General features: G+C 41.0%; 3 protein-coding genes across 3 annotated transcripts; 1 reads left to right on the top strand and 2 right to left on the bottom strand.

The window, feature by feature from the left end:
- Positions 1-490: 490 nt before the first annotated feature.
- Positions 491-4494, bottom strand: eif4ebp3l (eukaryotic translation initiation factor 4E binding protein 3, like). The gene is made up of 3 exons (XM_041943812.1): positions 4061-4494; positions 2179-2355; positions 491-1071 (listed from the first exon to the last, which is right to left on the bottom strand). Exons 1-3 carry the CDS (start codon positions 4191-4193, stop codon positions 1043-1045), a joined length of 339 nt encoding a protein of 112 aa, XP_041799746.1. The 5' UTR covers positions 4194-4494; the 3' UTR covers positions 491-1042.
- A 1664-nt stretch (positions 4495-6158) lies between these two features.
- On the top strand, positions 6159-16390 carry acsl4a (acyl-CoA synthetase long chain family member 4a). Its single transcript, XM_041943997.1, has 15 exons — positions 6159-6219; positions 8356-8786; positions 8883-9060; positions 9144-9253; positions 10215-10353; positions 10457-10607; positions 10943-11066; positions 11232-11303; positions 11471-11610; positions 11702-11874; positions 11960-12034; positions 12151-12339; positions 13409-13523; positions 14708-14865; positions 15040-16390. Exons 2-15 carry the CDS (start codon positions 8430-8432, stop codon positions 15195-15197), a joined length of 2139 nt encoding a protein of 712 aa, XP_041799931.1. The 5' UTR covers positions 6159-6219; positions 8356-8429; the 3' UTR covers positions 15198-16390.
- nxt2 (nuclear transport factor 2-like export factor 2) lies at positions 16019-18385 on the bottom strand. The gene is made up of 4 exons (XM_041943998.1): positions 18229-18385; positions 17987-18073; positions 16872-17016; positions 16019-16705 (listed from the first exon to the last, which is right to left on the bottom strand). Exons 1-4 carry the CDS (start codon positions 18241-18243, stop codon positions 16521-16523), a joined length of 432 nt encoding a protein of 143 aa, XP_041799932.1. The 5' UTR covers positions 18244-18385; the 3' UTR covers positions 16019-16520.
- Positions 18386-18415: the final 30 nt, after the last annotated feature.

The raw sequence follows: 18415 nt of genomic DNA, 5'->3' as shown, positions 1-18415 counted from the left end.
GGAGTTCACAAAAACATACCACTCCATACAGGACACGGTTATGCAACTCATTAAGTGCTTCACATGTAGGTTTCTGAGGTCACATGCTTTTCCATTACACAAGGTGGTCTGAGGCCATTACAGACAAGCTCTTGCTAATTGAAATGTAAATACTGAGCTATACTGCACAGTGAGGTCTCATTAACAGACATAAACCACAGGATTTGCCCTCTATGCAGATGCATGCTTTGAGCTCCAAGGGCCAAAGTTTCATGTCATGAAAGAACAACATTAAAAACTTCAAATTCAGTTCACTAAAAATGTGCTATCAATGTGTTAAAATGGTACATGGTTGAGGTCTTCGCCAGCATGCAGCTCTTTGAGATAGGAAAATACTACATAATGGTTTTATTACAGGTTAGATGACAGATACTAAGAATGACACCATTGTCAACATCACTCAAAACAGAGTGTGGTGTACATTTAATGAAAAAAATAAACACGTGATTACTGATAGTTTGAACAGCCTTTATTTGAAATTATTCACATTTCATCTCTCCCTCCATACAAAACAGTAGGAGCTGATTTTCAGTAGGCCCTGACCCCCTGTACTAGGAGACACAGGTTTGCCTATCACAAAGAAAGTTAGCCATCCTTTTTGGGGGAAATACAACAAAACAAAACTGATGCCTGCAGTGAAAAACTCTACATGTCGTAATGTAATCATCTCATATTCCCCAACTTAAAAAATAGGCTACATTGTACAATTTTCTTATTTACAAAAGATAAAAAAAAGTGAAATCAAAATGGACTTTTCCAATCCTGCTGCAGCTCTGTAGTGAGTGAGCAACCCATCAACCCATGAAATACCATGTCTTTGCTTAACATACATATTTAGGGTAAAAAACACCCTACAGTTTTCTAGCTTCCCATTCTGTTTGGTTCCTCACAAAAGCTTTAATTTAAAAAAGGTGAAAAAAAAAGCTTTATATGTAATGCATTACAGTCATTAATGACCTTGGAGGCGTTTTCACTAACTCTCCACAGGAGGTAATACTGGAGCTCAGATGTCCATCTCAAACTGGTTGTCGTCTGTTGAAAAAAAAAGGGACAGAAGAAACAGTTCAATGATTAAAAGTGGAGATACTTGACAATCGGCAGGCAGCTAACGTTGCTGTTTGCACCCCAAGCCCAACCACACCTTAACTGACTACAGAGAAAATGACAAAGTACAGACATTATCAATACATGCATAACTGGCAAGACAAAAAAAACACTTGACTAAAAGGGTGTAGCTTGCAAATCCAAACCCCATGTACGTCAACCCAGACAAGGAGGTCAAACCTAAGGCCCATGGTCTTCAGTTTGACAGGAGGAATGGAGAGGGACAGATTGATTGGTTGGATGTATTTCACTGAATAATAAATAGCTGTCTCAACTTGCCATAAGCCCAAACCTGTGGTCACACTGCCACAAGAGAATCAAAATGTGGTATTTTATCCCCAACAAGTCATATCCTCTGGAGAGGGAATCCAGAAAATTCAGTAAAACTGTGCATTTGCCAAATAACTTGATACATCTGTGAACCCCTCAGCAACAAAAACAGCAGACACTATTACAGAGAAAGCCTCTCTTATACAGTTTGAAATATATAATAATTACTAAGTACCAAGCCAGTGGCCTAGTTTTGAAAGCCTGTTATGCCGATGAAGGCACAGCCCCTGAAAGACTAAACTGACACATGGCGATAATGACTGAGCAATCCAGTCCCAGTCCTCAACACAGCACAACTGCTGTGCTGCAAAAATGCAGGCATAGCACTGGAGGAACACATGCTGCACCTCTCTGCTGTATTAGCACACACTGCACACTCATGACAATTTAAACTGACGACTCATTGTGGAAAAAAACAGGGTTGCAAGTTCCTGGGAACACAACATAGTTGTAGTTGTCTTATTAGATAAGGCTACAATTGTACATAGTGGAAGATATTTTGATTTCATTAAAAAAACATGAGAAATGAGATGTATGGACATGATTGCTGAATTCAGTAATACCTGTTATATGTCTATGTTATGGTACAGACTTCTGTATGTGTTCGAACACACTGACTTGAGAATGTGTGTTTTCTGTAAAAGTTACTTCACTCTAGAAAAGTAGTCAAGCAAGAACTAATCAGTGGTTGTTTGGTTTGTTTACCTGCAATGTCCTTCTCTTCCTCCTCAGCCTCCTCTTTGAGGTCCTGCAATTTCCCAATGGGGTGTGTAGCAGGTACTGTTACCCCTGGGATCTGGGGCAGACAGCACGGGGGGGTCCGGGCAAGAGGGGAGTTTCGACAATCCAACAGAAACTTCCTGTCATAGATGATGCGGGTGCCTGTGTTTGAGAATGAGGAAAAAAGAAAAACTGGTGTTTGACCTGCAGGATACCAAACATCAAATCTTACTTCCGAAAAAGAAGTGAAGTAAATGCTCTGAAGACAAACATGACAGACCAAATGCTGGAAAATTACAGGATAAAAAGAGGGCCTGGTTATTACTAGAGTGCCTATGCATCTTGGCAAGGTGCACATCTGAGGAGTTAAGTACGATTATCCTCCACCAGAGGGGATTTGAGTAGGAAAAAGGAGGGCCCTGTGTGTGCGCAGAGGGGAGGGATGAGGGCTGCCACTGCAGTGAATTCTAGGAAATCAGAGCACAAAACATTCGGTCTTTGAAGAGGCCTTGAGATTTAAGCCACATGTTCTGTTCTTTGACTGAGTAACGGCTTTTACCACTGACGGCAGATGCAACATGCTTAGGTATGTATCAAGGGATGGCTTTTCTCAAGTTATCTCACAGCTGTGAGCTCAAAGCTCCACAAAAAACTCTGCAGCTTGCCACATCAACAGCGTGCTTGACATGTCTCATGTCTGCCACCAGTTGGACTTAGGCCAAGCAAAAATAGTGTCATAAAGGCCGTCTTGTGATAAGTTTGACCAGGACTTGACTGATTCAAGGAGCGGTCTGCAGCTTTTTTTATTGGAGTTCGAACCGTTCTGTACAGTATCAACCTCTCTTCGAGGAAAAACATGTTATGTAATAACTGCAGTTCACCCTGGACAAAGGGGGAGAGAAAGAATTGGGGCGAGGAAAGGGGGTTGGAATGCAAGCTATAGCACAGGCAATGCATTGACCACTTACAGTATGTAAAAGAAAAAAAAGAAGCAGTCAGTGCAGCACCCCATGCATTAGACATGTCCTTCTCCTCTCAACTTGTACAGAATGTTCTCTACTATTCCTGAAATGCAAAGCAAAACAACAGCGCGAATAGGACAACCTCCAACCCCTCCACCACTGCCAATCACTTTGCTGTTCTGGCAGCTGGTCACATACACCCTCTTCAAATACCGAGTCACGGGTTAGACAGCTCTTGTTGTCTTTAGACGTCAGTGTTTTTGATGCAGCAACAAAGTGACTGTGCACTCAGACCTCAATGTGTGTGCGGAAAAAAAGTTAAAATAAAGACAGGTTTATTTGAAATGTATTTGGCCATTTCTATATATATGCAAGTAATTGCTACTGTTCCACTATCAGCAATTGGAAGGCTGTGTTACAATGTAGTATTGTCTTGGTTGCAAAAACAAGAGTAAAATGTAGTAAAAGTACTTCATACATGCTTCATCATTGTTTGGTTCACAAAAACTGTTCACTTTGCCAAAACATCAAACAACTGCAAACTTGTTGACATCACGGGAGCTGCAGCCACTCGACAATTTGTAAAATAATGTGAGCAACAAAGCACTTTTCCAACTTTGTTCGAGTTTGGTTTTCATATGCTTATGTTAGGGCAAGCTCAGCTATATTTCAACCTAATGTTTTTTTTTTAAATCACATGTCTTAGACGTGTGTATTGTTTGCAAGTTCTCGCGAGAACTTGTCCTTGAGCCGTGAGTATTTGCACGTATGCACAGACTGTTGAATTTCAGTCACTGAGGCTTGGAAAGTACTTCTGTTGCGTGAACGCGTTTAAGACAAAAAGTAGCCTAAATATGAAACAATATTATTCGGAAACAAAGCGTAGCACTCGAAAAAGTCCTTACCCCCAGGAGTGGTGGAGAATAGGGTCCCTCCTGGCGTCTGGCTGTAACAGTCGGGGAGCTGGGACCAGTCCTTCAGGGTGAGCACCCTGGTCGGGATGGGGCAGCTTTTAACTTCATTCGTGCCGGTCGACATGCTAGCTGCTGCTTAGCTGCTGATGGCGAAGTGGGACAAGTGTTTGGAAAGTTCAGAAACTCGCTATATAACACTCGCTCACAGCTCGCCTTTCAACAAAGACTTCAAAGTTGTAGGTGCTTTACAACTAAGTTTCCAAAGTTAAGTTTCACAGCTTTAACTTGTAGACTGAAAACTGAAATACACGGAGTTTGGGGCCCGGTGGTGTCCGTCGCTACAAGTAGCTTCCGAATGCTACCATGTGCTATATGAAGGCAGTGTCTGGATGGTAATGTGTAGCACTCACAGCTGCAGGGGCCACTCGTGATGTTTTTGTACTACAGCTATGAGACACGTGGGACAGCGGCCTTGTGGTGCGAATGTTTTAACGTAAATGACAGTCCGTGGGGGCGGTAACAATGGAATTAAATAATAAAGATAATTAAAAAATGATTGTCAGGTATTGATTATGATGAGAGGAACACATATTTTCAAGACCCGATTAAATGTAAGATGCTACACTACATTAGAATTAAGATTAAGTTTATGAAGCTACACACTATGAAACCATCAGTGCAAAACTCAGAAATGTGAACAGATAAAAAATAAAAACACCAACTAATTAAACGCACATTAAATCGAAGTTCTACCTCATTCTCTCAGCCATCCAACTTGCAACAACCTGAACTTTTGCAAGGTTCCCCAGTGCTACAGTTCCCTTCGATCTGCAGGGAAAGGCAGCCTGCACCACCAGACTGTGTCACTGAAATCCATCAGGCAATCTTTCCCGTTAACAGGCTGAAAACGACCGACCATGACATGTGTTTCAGAGTGGTGTCGGCTTGGGCTTCTCTGGTTCCTAAAACACGCGCACCTCCACCACGCTACTCACTCGACAACACTGCCCCCTGCAGGCGTGCAGAGTGTGCATCTCTCTCACGTAGAGCTCATCGCTCAGCTGCACACTGATTTCATAATCAATAAGGGCTATATTGTTATCTCCTGTATATCTCCCTGTTTTTTCTATCACGATGCATGATTGTATCTTACCCTGTTTTATTCAATCATGTGTGCCTATTACATGTGTATCCATTTAGTGTTTATTTTCTTGTTTGTTTGTTTGTTTTTTGGTCTTGTTGTAGTATTTAATGTATTACTTTGAATGTATTCACCCTGATATTATTCCTTCCCATATATTGTGGTGATGTCTTATCCTTGTACATTGGTTTTGTTGATAAAGATGTTTGAAGAAAACACTTACAAAACTAAACAAATCAAGACAGAAATAATGAATACATATAATAATGAATACATGATCCAATGCTGTGCAGATACTACTGTCTGAGTTTTTTCTGCTAGGTTCGGAAACATTAGGTTTCTTCTCGATGGACACAAAATGGGAAGTAAGGCACACTTTCAGTCCCTCCTCGGCTTCCAATGAGGAAGTTACTCCTATTTCCCAACCACTTGAGGGCGACATCGACATAAATACATTTGGATAACTGTTTTCATGCATATATAAATTTCTACAGTTTAGAAATAATTGTTGAAGAATTGACCGTATATAGTGAGATTTAAGAGGTGCAAATAAATAAATAAATAAAACATGGATAAAGCAAACCAACAGCACTTCGACTGATGATTCCTGGCGTGCACAAAAACATGATTTAGAAAGATAAATAAAAACGGAGCTATATCTGTTTTTTCAAAGACGAACCGTTCAGATGATATTAGTCATGTGTTTCTTCTGTCTTCACTGATAACGCCTAATGCAAATAGTCAAGCAACCTTTAAAAACACAAAGGAACAAATGCTCAAACACTACAATGTCAATAACACCCGACAGCTTACTTCCTGTATGACATTGTTTTCATGTTGGTAACGTACAGGGGAAAAAACGAGGGCAAATCCGCTTCGGCTGCTCATTGGTCCAGAAATATGGAATCAGATGACGTAGTAGTTCCGGGTTTCGACGTCCTGAAAAGAGGTAACTTTCGGTCATTTGTGGGGAAGAGAGACACGACTGACCGGGTTTTCATTGCTGAAGGTAAGAATGGCTCAAGGCTGCCAGTTAAGCTGGGTATCACTTTATAGCTGGCGACTGTAATCTCATTACTGCCTTTATCCGTTTGTAGATTCATGTTAGGGTTAATTGAGTGGGCAACGTTGAATTGGTTTGTAGCTACATCCTCGGAGGCTAACGTTAATCAAGTTGCCGACGGTTGCTCAATGATGCGGGCTGTACCAGCAACGTGCGGCGGCTTTTGTCATCATTTTGTCCTCCGTCCCGCTCCTCGCCCATTGTCAGATAACCGCCATACATCGTGTGTATAACGAGGTTGGATTCACCTCACTGCTCATCTTATCTTAAAGATATTCTGATTAATTCTTATTTCGTGGTGTTCATTAAATATAGCTATATGTAATTATTTCTAAGGCGATTTTCAAAATAAGGTTTTGTAAGTAGAAACTACCCTGCCATCACTGAATTTGGGCAACTGCCTGCCTATACTATGACAATTTATATGGCTTACATTAGCAATATGGGTCCAAAATGGCTACGTTATGTTACCATAGAAATAACTCATTCGGAGGTGACAAGCGTATGACAGGAAATTTGAACTACTCGGCCTGGTTATCTGAGTCTGAGTCTGACAGGTCAGGCTGGATCAGTCTCGCCGTACTATCCTCATTGAGACAGATGTGCCAGAATATTTGCATTCGCCCCAGGTGTGCCCGTTTGTTTACTGTAATGCGTTGCAAATGAGGGGATTTGAATGTTCTGAAAAGTTGCTTAACAAGTGACTGTATGCCTTTGTTTCATAAGAGTGATTGTTAGTTAACTACTGTTTGCGGCAGGAAACTGAAATTCACAATGCTGTAAGGGCCCAACACAAAATTTCTGGCCTACAAACCTAGCATCACAGTCTTTATTTACCCTCTGGAGTACAGCCAGGTGTTTTAAGCTATACAGCACAGACACGAGTGACGTAGATAAGACCTATGATTCACTGGAATGTGAATCACACTCTGTGGAAAGAGAGGCCTTCAGGAAACGGAGGGTGGGTTACATCAGTACATTTGGATTTTGTACATGTCATAGATAAGATAACGTAGCTGCGTAGATACATAGTCATGTTGATAACCCATTAAAAGCAGGTTCCTTTTCTATCAAATGTTGCGGAGGTCATAACATTCTATGTCTGTTCTGTGACATGAAAGTGGGTCCCACATGACAGCCATCCGCTACAAGTTGATTACATTACATTCCCTCTTTTCTGTCACCATGGAGTCACTCACTTTGATGTTAAACGTGCAACATGTAGTTCGGTCAGTTTTCACTCCTTCATTCACCCTGCACTGTGAGGTTAATAGTGAGCCGGGCTTGCCCTGGAGTGGCCTTTCGCTGAACACAGTGTGGGGTGAGCTTTAAGAGTATTGCCATTGGTTGTCCGCAGCTCGATCCTCTCAGCATAACTCACAGGGTTGTGGTCATTGGACAGTGGCAAGGCTGGTCAGAGGGGTCATGTCTTAACACTGCTTCTCTTCCATGACCTTCATCTGCTCTTTATTGTTTAAAGGTGGACAGGGGCTTGTATACTTAAAGGGATGGGGCTTGCACTGTTAAACCACACCCTCGTAGGATGTCTCCTATATAATTGAGCATTGAAAGCTGATAGACAAAGAGAGGCTGTTTTACAAAGCAAGACAGAGGTGAGTCTCTGATGAGTACTGGCTGTAGGTCTTAGCCAACATAGCACAGTCCTCCTGGGTGTAAGAGGCGATGATCAAGGGACTGGGGTAAATGACTTTCAGATTGTGATGGCGGATTACCTTTAGTAAGTAGCTGACTTCTTTTCACAAACCATTATTTTGTCTGGGTTCTTTGTTTTTTGTGAGAAGTGTGCCACCAGACAACCAGCTTCCTCTTCCAGGCAGCTGTTTGCATGTGACCAATGTCTGGGGTGAAAATCAATCCAGACTTTTTTTGCTTTGACTTCGTAAAATGCTTTGGTGCTTTTCTGATGGTATTTTCTGTTTTATTCTGTTGTATTATTTAACATTTGGGGGACATTGGACCAAATATTTTCATGCTACACTTGTGGATTCTTAAAATTGTCAGTTACTGGGCTTTTTCTTTGTGAGTCTTCCTGTCTGACACAATTCTCCTTACACACCTCAGACATCTGTGGGACCAGCACACCATTCAAACCACTGCCGCTCAGTTCCCATCCACACGCACTCCCAGAGAACACTATGGGTCTCCAGTTAGACTCTGCCCTCCAATCTATCCTCCTCTTTCCAATCCACCTTCTGATATGGCTGTACTCCGTCCTGTCATTCCTGCCTTGGTACTACATCACTGGAGCCGGGGAAAGACAAGCTCGGTCCAAGCGGATAAAGGCCCGTTCCACTTCAGGCCGTGCAGAGGGACCATACCGCTCTGTGGACCACTTCGATTCCCTGGCCAGGGAGGACTTCCCAGGCAAGGACACACTGGATAAGCTGTTCGAGCATGCTGTGCAGCGCTTTGGAGAAGCACAGTGTCTTGGCACCCGCGATATACTGAGTGAAGAGAATGAGATTCAACCTACCGGCAAAGTATTTAAAAAGGTAAGAATTCCCATTACTGTCTTTTTTTTAAATTTTGTTAGGGATGCTCGTCAGGACAATAAAGTCTGATGTTGTAACTGACTTATCTCCTGCTAGCTGATCCTGGGAGAGTATAGATGGCTCTCTTACAATGACCTGGACACCATAGTCAGTCAGTTTGGCAATGGATTGGCAGCCCTGGGACAGCAACCCAAAAGCAATATTGCAATCTTTTGTGAAACCAGAGCAGAGTGGATGATCACTGCCCAGGCATGCTTCAGGCGCAATTTCCCATGTGAGTATGTGCAGTATATTACAAGATGTTATGTTACAAAGTGTGAATAATGTATTAACTGCTGTGTTTTGAATTGATTACAGTGGTGACATTCTATGCCACACTGGGAGAGGAGGCAATTGCATTTGGACTGAACGAGACCGGAGTTACACATCTAGTCACCAGCGTGGAACTCCTTGAGACTAAACTGAAAGTGAGTTCATCCCTCACAGCGCATAATCCAAACCAGTCCCCCAAGTTTGAAGACAAGCAATAAACAAGCAGAAGCAGAGATGATGACTTTGGACTAAATAGATAATTTCTTCCAGGGTTTCCCACAGAATGACAGTGTATCTGTGTGTGTCTATTGACAATATTTGAAACAATATATTACCCTATTTCAAATGACGTTGGCACCAACCAGTTGCATTTATAAGCTTTTACAAAATAATGGCACAAGTAGGCCTACATTAAAGAGGAGAGGTCGCATTACAATCTGCCGTCATTCTCTCGGACAGATCTTAAACCTGGGCGGCCTGCCTACTTAAAGTCTGTGTATGGGAAACACTGTCATTAACACCAAAGTTGGTATGATGAACCCATAAAGATCTACTGTAATGCCTGTGGCCAGATGGATGGATGAGTGAACACAGTATCTGTTGAGAAACATATTGTCTCCCACTAATTGACTGGCATTCAGTCGCTCTATGTAGTTGTATTTTGAAGCTGGTGTAGCTTCCTATATAAAGACAGGTTAACTTTGTTATGGCAGTTATTTTCAACATGTTATGTTCGTCGAGCCATTTTTTAAATAAGGTACAACAAAATGTGGGTCATATCAGGACAAATAAGTGTGAGAAAGGTTAGGAAAGAATGTAGGGAATGTTTTATATGGGTGCATGGATTTGGTTCAAGTCTGCATTTGCCCAGAGGCCATACTCAAGGGAGGATCAAAAGAGCATTAATTAAAGAGGGTAATATTTATTTAAATAATCTCTTTGAATATGATCATATCTCAGACCTTTTAGATTTGTAACTGATTTAACAGGTAAAGCTCCTGCCCATGACAAACATTATGGCAGTGAATATTGAGCGAGAAATCCCTATTTATAAAAGGAAATCATGTGAGTCGTCATCCTGTTGTGATACCGACTTTCTCCTCTCTTTGTGTCCAGAATGTGCTTCCACAGATCCCTAAACTGAAGCATGTGATCTACGTGGACGAGAAGAAAGTGAGCACAGAAGGCTACCCAGCAGGACTGTCCATCCACAGCATGCAGGCCGTACGAGAGCTGGGCGCGCTGCCTGAGAATAGTGTGTATTTCTCTGACTCGCCTTGGTTGTGCTTCTTTGTATAATTCAGGAATGAAAGACTCACTTAAAGTATGAGACAATGACTGTTTTGTTTGGATTGCAGTGGAGAGAGCAATTGTGAAGCCACAGCCTTCTGATCTGGCCGTGGTGATGTACACCAGTGGCTCTACGGGCAGACCTAAAGGAGTCATGATTGTCCACAGTAACCTAATTGCAGGGATGACAGGCCAGTGTGAACGCATCCCTGGACTCGGGTGAGTTTCAGTATTGGTCATTTTGATTTCGTTTGACATAATGCACAGCTGCGGGGTTACCTTGACCATTCTAACCCCAGCTTCACAGCCCTAACTGAATAGCACATCACTGCAGTCTTCTATCTAGTCTAGTCCTACCAAAACAACATTTTCTTAAATTTTTTTCACAAATTGTGCCAAGACAGGCTTTCAGGAGCAAAATAACCGTCACTTGCCAGCTATCTAGAAGTGTAAGGAAATGGATGGTACTGTGTTCAGTCTGAAAACTGGAAAGAGGAACAGAAAATGTTGCCTGCTGGCTCTCACCTTTACCTCCTCTCCCTGTGTTCTGACAGGCCTAATGATACTTACATAGCCTATCTGCCCCTGGCTCATGTTCTGGAAATGACCGCTGAAATCTCCTGTGTCACATATGGCTGTCGGATCGGCTACTCGTCCCCCCAGACGCTGTCAGACCAGGTAATACCCAGCGCCAACAGCATGTTACGTTGAGTCTTTCTTTATAACATACCAGGGTGTGGTTACTACCACATTGGTATCAGCTTAATCTTGTTGATGTAATGTAATCAGTGCCGTCAGCTGTTTGTTTTTTCGTTCCCCCCCCCCCCCCCCCCCCCCCTTTAGTCCACTAAGATAAAGAAAGGAAGTAAAGGAGACTGCTCTGTGCTCAGACCCACCCTGATGGCAGCTGTACCAGTAAGAATCCTGCATTTATATTCTTTCCACTGTCCGTCATTCGGTCCTCTATCCTCCTTCTCTGTGGGTTTCCTCCTCTCTCTGATTGCTAAGAAACTCAATGTTTTTATTTAACCCACTCATCATCAAATGTATAAATGAAAACCTATGTGTTTTCTCCTTAAAAGGAAATTATGGATCGCATCAACAAGAATGTCATGAGCAAAGTGCAGGAAATGAGTTTCATTCAGAAGAAGCTGTTTACATTGGGCTACAACTATAAACTCGAGCAGATCAGGAGAGGCTATGACGCACCACTCTGCAATGCGTAAGAAAGCACCATGTCTCCTTCAGTGTCCTGAGAAATGGGATTGAGTTGTTCAACTTGAAGTCAAACACGCAGCCATCTGTCTTTGCAGCCTGTTGTTCCAGAAAGTGAAGAAACTGCTGGGAGGACAGGTGAGGATGATGCTGTCTGGAGGAGCCCCCCTGTCCGCAGCCACTCAGAGATTTATGAATGTATGCTTCTGTTGTCCAGTGGGCCAAGGCTATGGCCTCACTGAGACCTGTGGAGCAGGCACCATCACAGAAGGTAAGAAGAGATGCAAAGTGTAGAGAAAGAAGAGTGTAATAACTGTGTTATTAAGGTTGTAAGAAGATTATGTCTTTTGATACAGTTGCGGACATCAGCACTGGTCGTGTTGGAGCTCCTCTTCTTTGCTGTGAGATCAGACTCAGGGACTGGGCTGAAGGTATAAGCTGAAAAATATGTTGGTACATGCTGTACTTAAAACGCAGGATGAAAACTATTTTTTAATTGCAGGGTAATTATGTGTTATTTGACTTCTTCGTTTGCCAATTTTCTCAGGTGGCTACACAAGCAAAGACGAGCCAAACCCGAGAGGGGAGATCCTGATCGGTGGTCCCAATGTAACCATGGGTTACTACAGAAATGAAAACAACAATCAGGACTTTTTTGTGGATGAAAAAGGTCAGAGGTGGTTCTGTACTGGAGATGTGGGAGAGGTTTATCCGGATGGCTGTCTGCAAATAGTAGGTGTGTATATTCGCTCTCAAAGCAATTACATTTTATGGCAGGGATGGGGAACCATTTTCCTATCAGGGGCCATTTCAATTTTTATAACATCCTTCGAGGGCCATTCTAAATTATTGAACACATCTATCACATTAACCTAATGCGATGGTTGAGAATGCCTCTCTTCGGTGTCTGGTGTGATGGTAGTGATGATGATGCTACTGGCAGTTGGTTTTCCAGGTTTGGTTCAGTCATTCAGTCTTTGCAAGAGTCCAATTTGAAAAGAGCTGCTCACAACAGGTTGTCCCACGTAGAGAAGCAACTTCAGTGCGAGTCTTCTCAGAATGGTAAAAATCCTCGGGACATGCTTCCAGCTTACCAAGCAACCAAGGAGGTTGTTGTACTTAGCTTTGAGCTCGTCATTGCTTCGCTGCCCAGTGATTTGGTTTCCACATTAAACAACAAATCTGTTCAGTTCATTTAGTTTACTTTTCATATCCTAAAACATCTCATGTCTCATCAAATGCCTGAAGGGGTTTTGCACAATTTCACTTTATCCGGTGCTAGCAGCTCCACAGCAACAACAAGGCTCGCCTTCACAAAGTCTACTCCTGAATGAGGTTTCAGCTTCTTAGCTATTAGCTCATGACCCCAAACCTTGCCTGCAGAACATCGTCTCTGTATGATTTGGTCTTGTGAAAGCTGGGCACCCAAACCCGACCAAAGAGCATAAACTTTGTCCAAGAGCATTTGTCCTTACAACTCATTTAATTAAGCATGCTTCAAGCTCTAATGACAGAAAAATGTAAGTGCTTACTGAAGACTTTTTTGTATTTCTGAGGTGCTTTTCTCATATTTATGAATTGCCCCACCGACCGGATCAATCCATTTTGTGGGCTGCATACGGCCTGGAGGCCGGACGTTCCCCACCCCTGCTTTACAGCTATCATCTGATGGTGTCTGTAAAAGCACACTATTCATACTCAATTTCATAGCACTGTTTTGCAGTCAGTGTGGCTGGAACCTCTGACGCGCAAACTGCACTTGACAACATGAACTGTCATGAACAGATTTTTATTCTCTCATCTAGACCGCAAGAAAGATCTGGTGAAACTGCAGGCTGGGGAGTATGTGTCTCTCGGCAAGGTCGAGTCCGCTCTGAAAAACTGCTCTCTCATAGACAACATCTGTGCATACGCAAACAGGTGAGTAAGATGCCTTTATTTATAAAACTTAAAGTTACCTTTACCTAAAATAACTCAAACGCACCAGTGATTTTAAGTATAGATCCCAGGATGGCATGGACGCTTCAGTTATATGGTTGGGAAGAAGAATTTGGTTCAAACATAACAACTGACCTATGAATAGACTAGGCATATTTATATTCTGTTAATGCCAAACAGTGTTTAATCCAATTCAGCATCATACACAGATGGCATTGTTCCAAAGTCACGCTTCCTAAATTCTTTTCTTATGTCTCAACACTGTGTGATAAATGTCAGTCATCTGAAGCCACTCTTTCACTCAGTTATGCACTCCGGCCCAAACCACAACATTGATGATGTTGAGATATGACGATGATAGATTTAACCCTATAATGCCTGACCCAAGAAATAATGGACAGAAAAATCTATTTTTTTTTTGAATTTGAAGACTTTATTTGGCCCTTTAACAATTTTTTTTTTTTTTTTCAAATATGATACCCACGGCATTATAGGGTTAAATCAGTTTAGTCAAAAATGTGTCTCAATCTCAATCAGAGCAGCAGATTCCGGTGCCTCATCTTTAGTGGGTAGCCCTGCAACAGGCTGTTAACATGTGTGTTCCAACAGCTGAAACAGTAGCTCTGAGGAAGCATTATGGGGGAAAAAAATCTTCCAAATGTGAATTCACACAAGTTGTGCTGTCAAACACGTCGTGGAGGTTGAGAGGTCACCTCCTGTCAACTGTAATTAATTTAATGACTGTCAATCACACATCAAAGGAGACGCCTAGGTGGAGTAGTGTTCCCTGTTTGTACCTTGATAAAACAAAAACAAACTGGTTTAAAACCTTGCTGAAGCAGGAAATAAAGATAATAAAATGTAGGTAAAGAAACAACATTGCAGTTTACAGCGATGTATGACATTTCTATGATGACAAGACAACACATAATCTGTTTCCTGTACTTTAAGTATATGTCTTCTGTAATGTACACTGTATGTTGGACAAGTACAAATATTTGTTTACATTTACAAATAGCTGTTTTTCTCCATTATCATTATTATTCTGCAGCAGTTGGAGAAAACACACTATGGATTAGAGCTTGGAAATATGGATGAAATGGCTCATCTTAATCATAGCATTCATTACCTTTTCTCAACCTTGTTCCTAATGTTCTTCCTTGCAGTGAGCAGAACTACGTGATCAGCTTTGTGGTTCCCAACCAGAAAAAGCTGACAGAATTGGCCAAACAGAGAGGCATTGTGGGATCGTGGGAGGAGATCTGCACTCACCCCGACATGGAGAAAGAGGTTCTGAAGGCGATCAAGGAGGTCGCTGTTAATAGTAAGAGTTGACCTCATCTTTTCATATTGTGATATTGCTGCATTATGCATACTTCCCTTCTGTCTTTACCTCCACCTATGCCTGTTCTTTCTGTATGTGCTTGTATTTTAGTAGAGAATTATTCATTGTACTATACCATGTCTGTCTCTTTCTCTTCACTTTTCATCCATATAGTTAAACTCCAGCGATTTGAGATCCCAGTGAAGGTTCATCTGAGTCCAGAGCCGTGGACCCCCGAGACTGGTCTTGTCACAGATGCGTTCAAGCTAAAGAGGAAAGAGCTGAAGAACCACTATCTTGATCACATAGAGAGAATGTATGGTGGCAAATAACTTTGTTATTTTCCCCCAAGACTCCCCGTTATCACCATAACCACTGTTTTGACCTGTAAATAATCTTCATGGTACCCAGTTGGATTTTTATGCTGTTTGTGAACCATAGGCATAAAGGTGAAACTGTTTCGGAACACAAATCTGAAGTTGTAGATAGTTGTAGCTGTTAATCCATATGTGCTGCTTTTTATTCTTGTGTGTAGAAGGTCTGTTGTCACTCACAGAGGTGCACTCAAATGACAACTCTTACTCCACGAAAAGGTTCCGAGACCATTACAGCACTCAACTGCCATCCACTTCAATCTGTTGCCACTCAGTTTGTAGCTGATATAAGTACCACCGTCCTCCGTATGTTGCTGATGCTTTGTTGTTACATCCATTGAAAATATTAACTGTAATCATCACGGAGGCTTGTCATGCTCTTTGTAAAGTTCTGATGTTACTGTGCCTTCAGTCTGCAGTACTTGTGTAGTCAAGCAGAAGCAAGTGGCATCTAGATATAAAACAAATATCTTACGCTTTTGTTACAAAAATGGCTGAATTGCCATGTAAGGTTTACTTGAGGCTTTAGGAAAACTATCCCCACCCAGAGACTCATTGACATGGATCATGGAGAGAAAGTTATTCATGGTCATGTCTGCCTATCCACATTTTTTTTTTTTGACCATTGTTGATTTATTTGTGTTTGTTGTCTTGTCAGTTTATTCAGAAAGTAAGACCAAAATGTGTAAACATAAATGACTCAGGAAGATAAACAAATGTTTTAATATATGAAACTGTCAAGTAGTGGGTTGCTTGTATATAAAGTACTTATTAGAATTCTTGTGGACACCTTATTTATTTAAAAGCAAGCATGCTTAACTACTTACCATTTACGAAATGCTTATTAGCAATCGCTAGTCAGAACTGGCATACTGTAATACTGTGCGTATTTTACCTCAGTTAACAGGATAATGTACAATTTGGTATCATAAGGTTATCTGAAGTTCAGCTCATTTTAATATTATAGGAGTGTTTTCTATGTATTTTTCAAAGTGCTATTGTGTTGATGGATTTGCATCATTAAAACTTTAAGAGAGCAGATGTTGACAGTCACTTTACAGTTGGTTGTTCTAGTGATCTATTTGTATTTATTACTCCATCATTGTGAGCACATGCCCTGTTCACATTTTGAGAATAAACATCTTTTCGTATTCAGCGTTTCATGAAATTTTCATTTTATTACAAAAACATAAGACTAAACAAACAGCATCTTGATTTTCAAGATTTATCACTGCTGAGCATTCATACATTTTAGAGGAAAAGGCGGAGATGAGCAGAGCCTCAGCTATTCCAGTCTTGAAATCTGAAACAGTCACTTGCAATCTTCCAGACAGGCTGGTCATTGTTGGGTGTAGCCTGAGCTGTCAAAAGAAAGTTCTGGTTGAAGAAACGCTGTTTGTTCCCTTCAAACTTGACTGTCCCACCAGTCACCACGAGCAGTGTAGTTTGGCCTTGAGTTGCTTGTTCTGTGATTAAAAGGATATATTGATGCTGGATTAGCATGCCTTCATGAGAGGAACATCAGCTTTGCTTCATATTTAATGCTCTGTCACATTTACATCATTCACTTCAACGAAATGCATTTGAGAATAAGGAGTAGCACTTGGGTGCGTTTTGAGAGGCCCCACTCACCGTGAACTGGCTGACAATCCAGCGTGTGGACCTGGAACTCGCTCGAAGGCAGTGACTCAAAAAACTCGCCCAGAGCATCCTGTCCGGACACTGCATTCCCATTCCACACCAGGGTTGCCTTGTCCAGGTACAGCCGGGTCAAGTTCTGAGAGCCAGCAAATTGTAACAGTTAACAGTAACAGCAACAATGACATCAATGACATGAAAAAGAACATACATACAGTGCTCTACAGCCCAACCAATACTTTTGGGGGCTAATACTTTTATTGATATTTTATTTTAAAAAAAATCATATATATATATATGACCTCATATACATATATATATATAAATATAAATAAATGACCTCCTATATATATATATGACCTCATATACATATATATGACCTCATATACATACATATATGACCTTATATACATACATATATGACATCATATACATATATATGACGTCATACACATATATGACCTCATATACATATATATGACGTCATACACATATATGACGTCATACACATATATATGACATCATATACATACATATATGACCTTATGTACATACATATATGACGTCATATACATATGTGACGTCATATACACATATATGACGTCATATACACATATGTGACCTCATATACACATATATGACCTCATATACACATATATGACGTCATATACACATATATGACCTCATATACACATATATGACCTCATATACACATATATGACGTCATATACACATATATGACCTCATATACATATATATGACCTCATATACACATATATGACCTCATATACATACATATAACGTCATATACATACATATATGACCTCATATACACACATATGACATCATATACACATACATGACGTCATATACATATATGACGTCATATATATATGACGTCATATACATATATATATATATATATATATATATATATATATATATATATATATATATGACCTCATATACATATATTTATATCTGTGACCCTAGAATTTGGGGCTAATATTGGCAATGCCGATCTATCGGTTAAGCGCCAATGTGCTCATACAAATGCTATGAATACTGATGTTTTCCATTTCAGACAACAAAATAAGACCATCACTCACCCTCCTTTTCTTATCCATGCAGTCGTAATAAATGTTGACAAATTCTTCTGAATATCTGCATGACTGGTCGACGTGGGTCCTGAAATCCTAGTGAGACAATCACTAATTAAATGCCTTAATCACAGTCATCTCGGTGTCTGCTTCGCTCAGGCGCACATTGGAAAATAGCTAGCTAACGTTAGCAAACATTGCGTTAGCTGCTCGCTTTCAGCATTTGAGTGTAGCGAAAGTATTAAACTTACCAGCGTGTTTGCCATATGTACAGATATGTGGAATAGAAAAATACTTAATACTACTATCAGAAGGATAGTGGAAAGTTTTTTTTTAGGAACAACTGAGGTGGCTTTTCGTTTACTTGTTTATTTAGCAGCCACCATAGCCGTGTTTCCCCATGCATTACTTCCTCCGGGCACCAAGTGTACCTACCAA

This window comes from Chelmon rostratus, chromosome 9 (genome assembly GCF_017976325.1).
Source record: "Chelmon rostratus isolate fCheRos1 chromosome 9, fCheRos1.pri, whole genome shotgun sequence".
Taxonomy (NCBI): Eukaryota; Metazoa; Chordata; class Actinopteri; order Chaetodontiformes; family Chaetodontidae; genus Chelmon; species Chelmon rostratus.
The sequence above is the reverse complement of the archived record's forward strand: the minus strand, read 5'-3'. Positions and strand labels throughout refer to the sequence as shown.

Bases quoted from the DNA above. Each gene is read 5' to 3' on its own strand.
- eif4ebp3l (XM_041943812.1), bottom strand. From the start codon at position 4,193: ATGTCGACCGGCACGAATGAAGTTAAAAGCTGCCCCATCCCGACCAGG. The intron at 2,356-4,060 runs GTAAGGACTTTT...TCTCAAACACAG, and splicing joins ATTCTCCACCACTCCTGGGG to GCACCCGCATCATCTATGAC. The intron at 1,072-2,178 runs GTAAACAAACCA...TTTTTTCAACAG, and splicing joins GGAAGAGAAGGACATTGCAG to ACGACAACCAGTTTGAGATG.
- acsl4a (XM_041943997.1), top strand. From the start codon at position 8,430: ATGGGTCTCCAGTTAGACTCTGCCCTCCAATCTATCCTCCTCTTTCCA. The intron at 8,787-8,882 runs GTAAGAATTCCC...ATCTCCTGCTAG, and splicing joins CCGGCAAAGTATTTAAAAAG to CTGATCCTGGGAGAGTATAG. The intron at 10,608-10,942 runs GTGAGTTTCAGT...GTGTTCTGACAG, and splicing joins GAACGCATCCCTGGACTCGG to GCCTAATGATACTTACATAG.
- nxt2 (XM_041943998.1), bottom strand. The intron at 17,017-17,986 runs GTGAGTGATGGT...GCTGGCTCTCAG, and splicing joins GCATGGATAAGAAAAGGAGG to AACTTGACCCGGCTGTACCT. The intron at 16,706-16,871 runs GTGAGTGGGGCC...TTTTAATCACAG, and splicing joins GGATTGTCAGCCAGTTCACG to AACAAGCAACTCAAGGCCAA.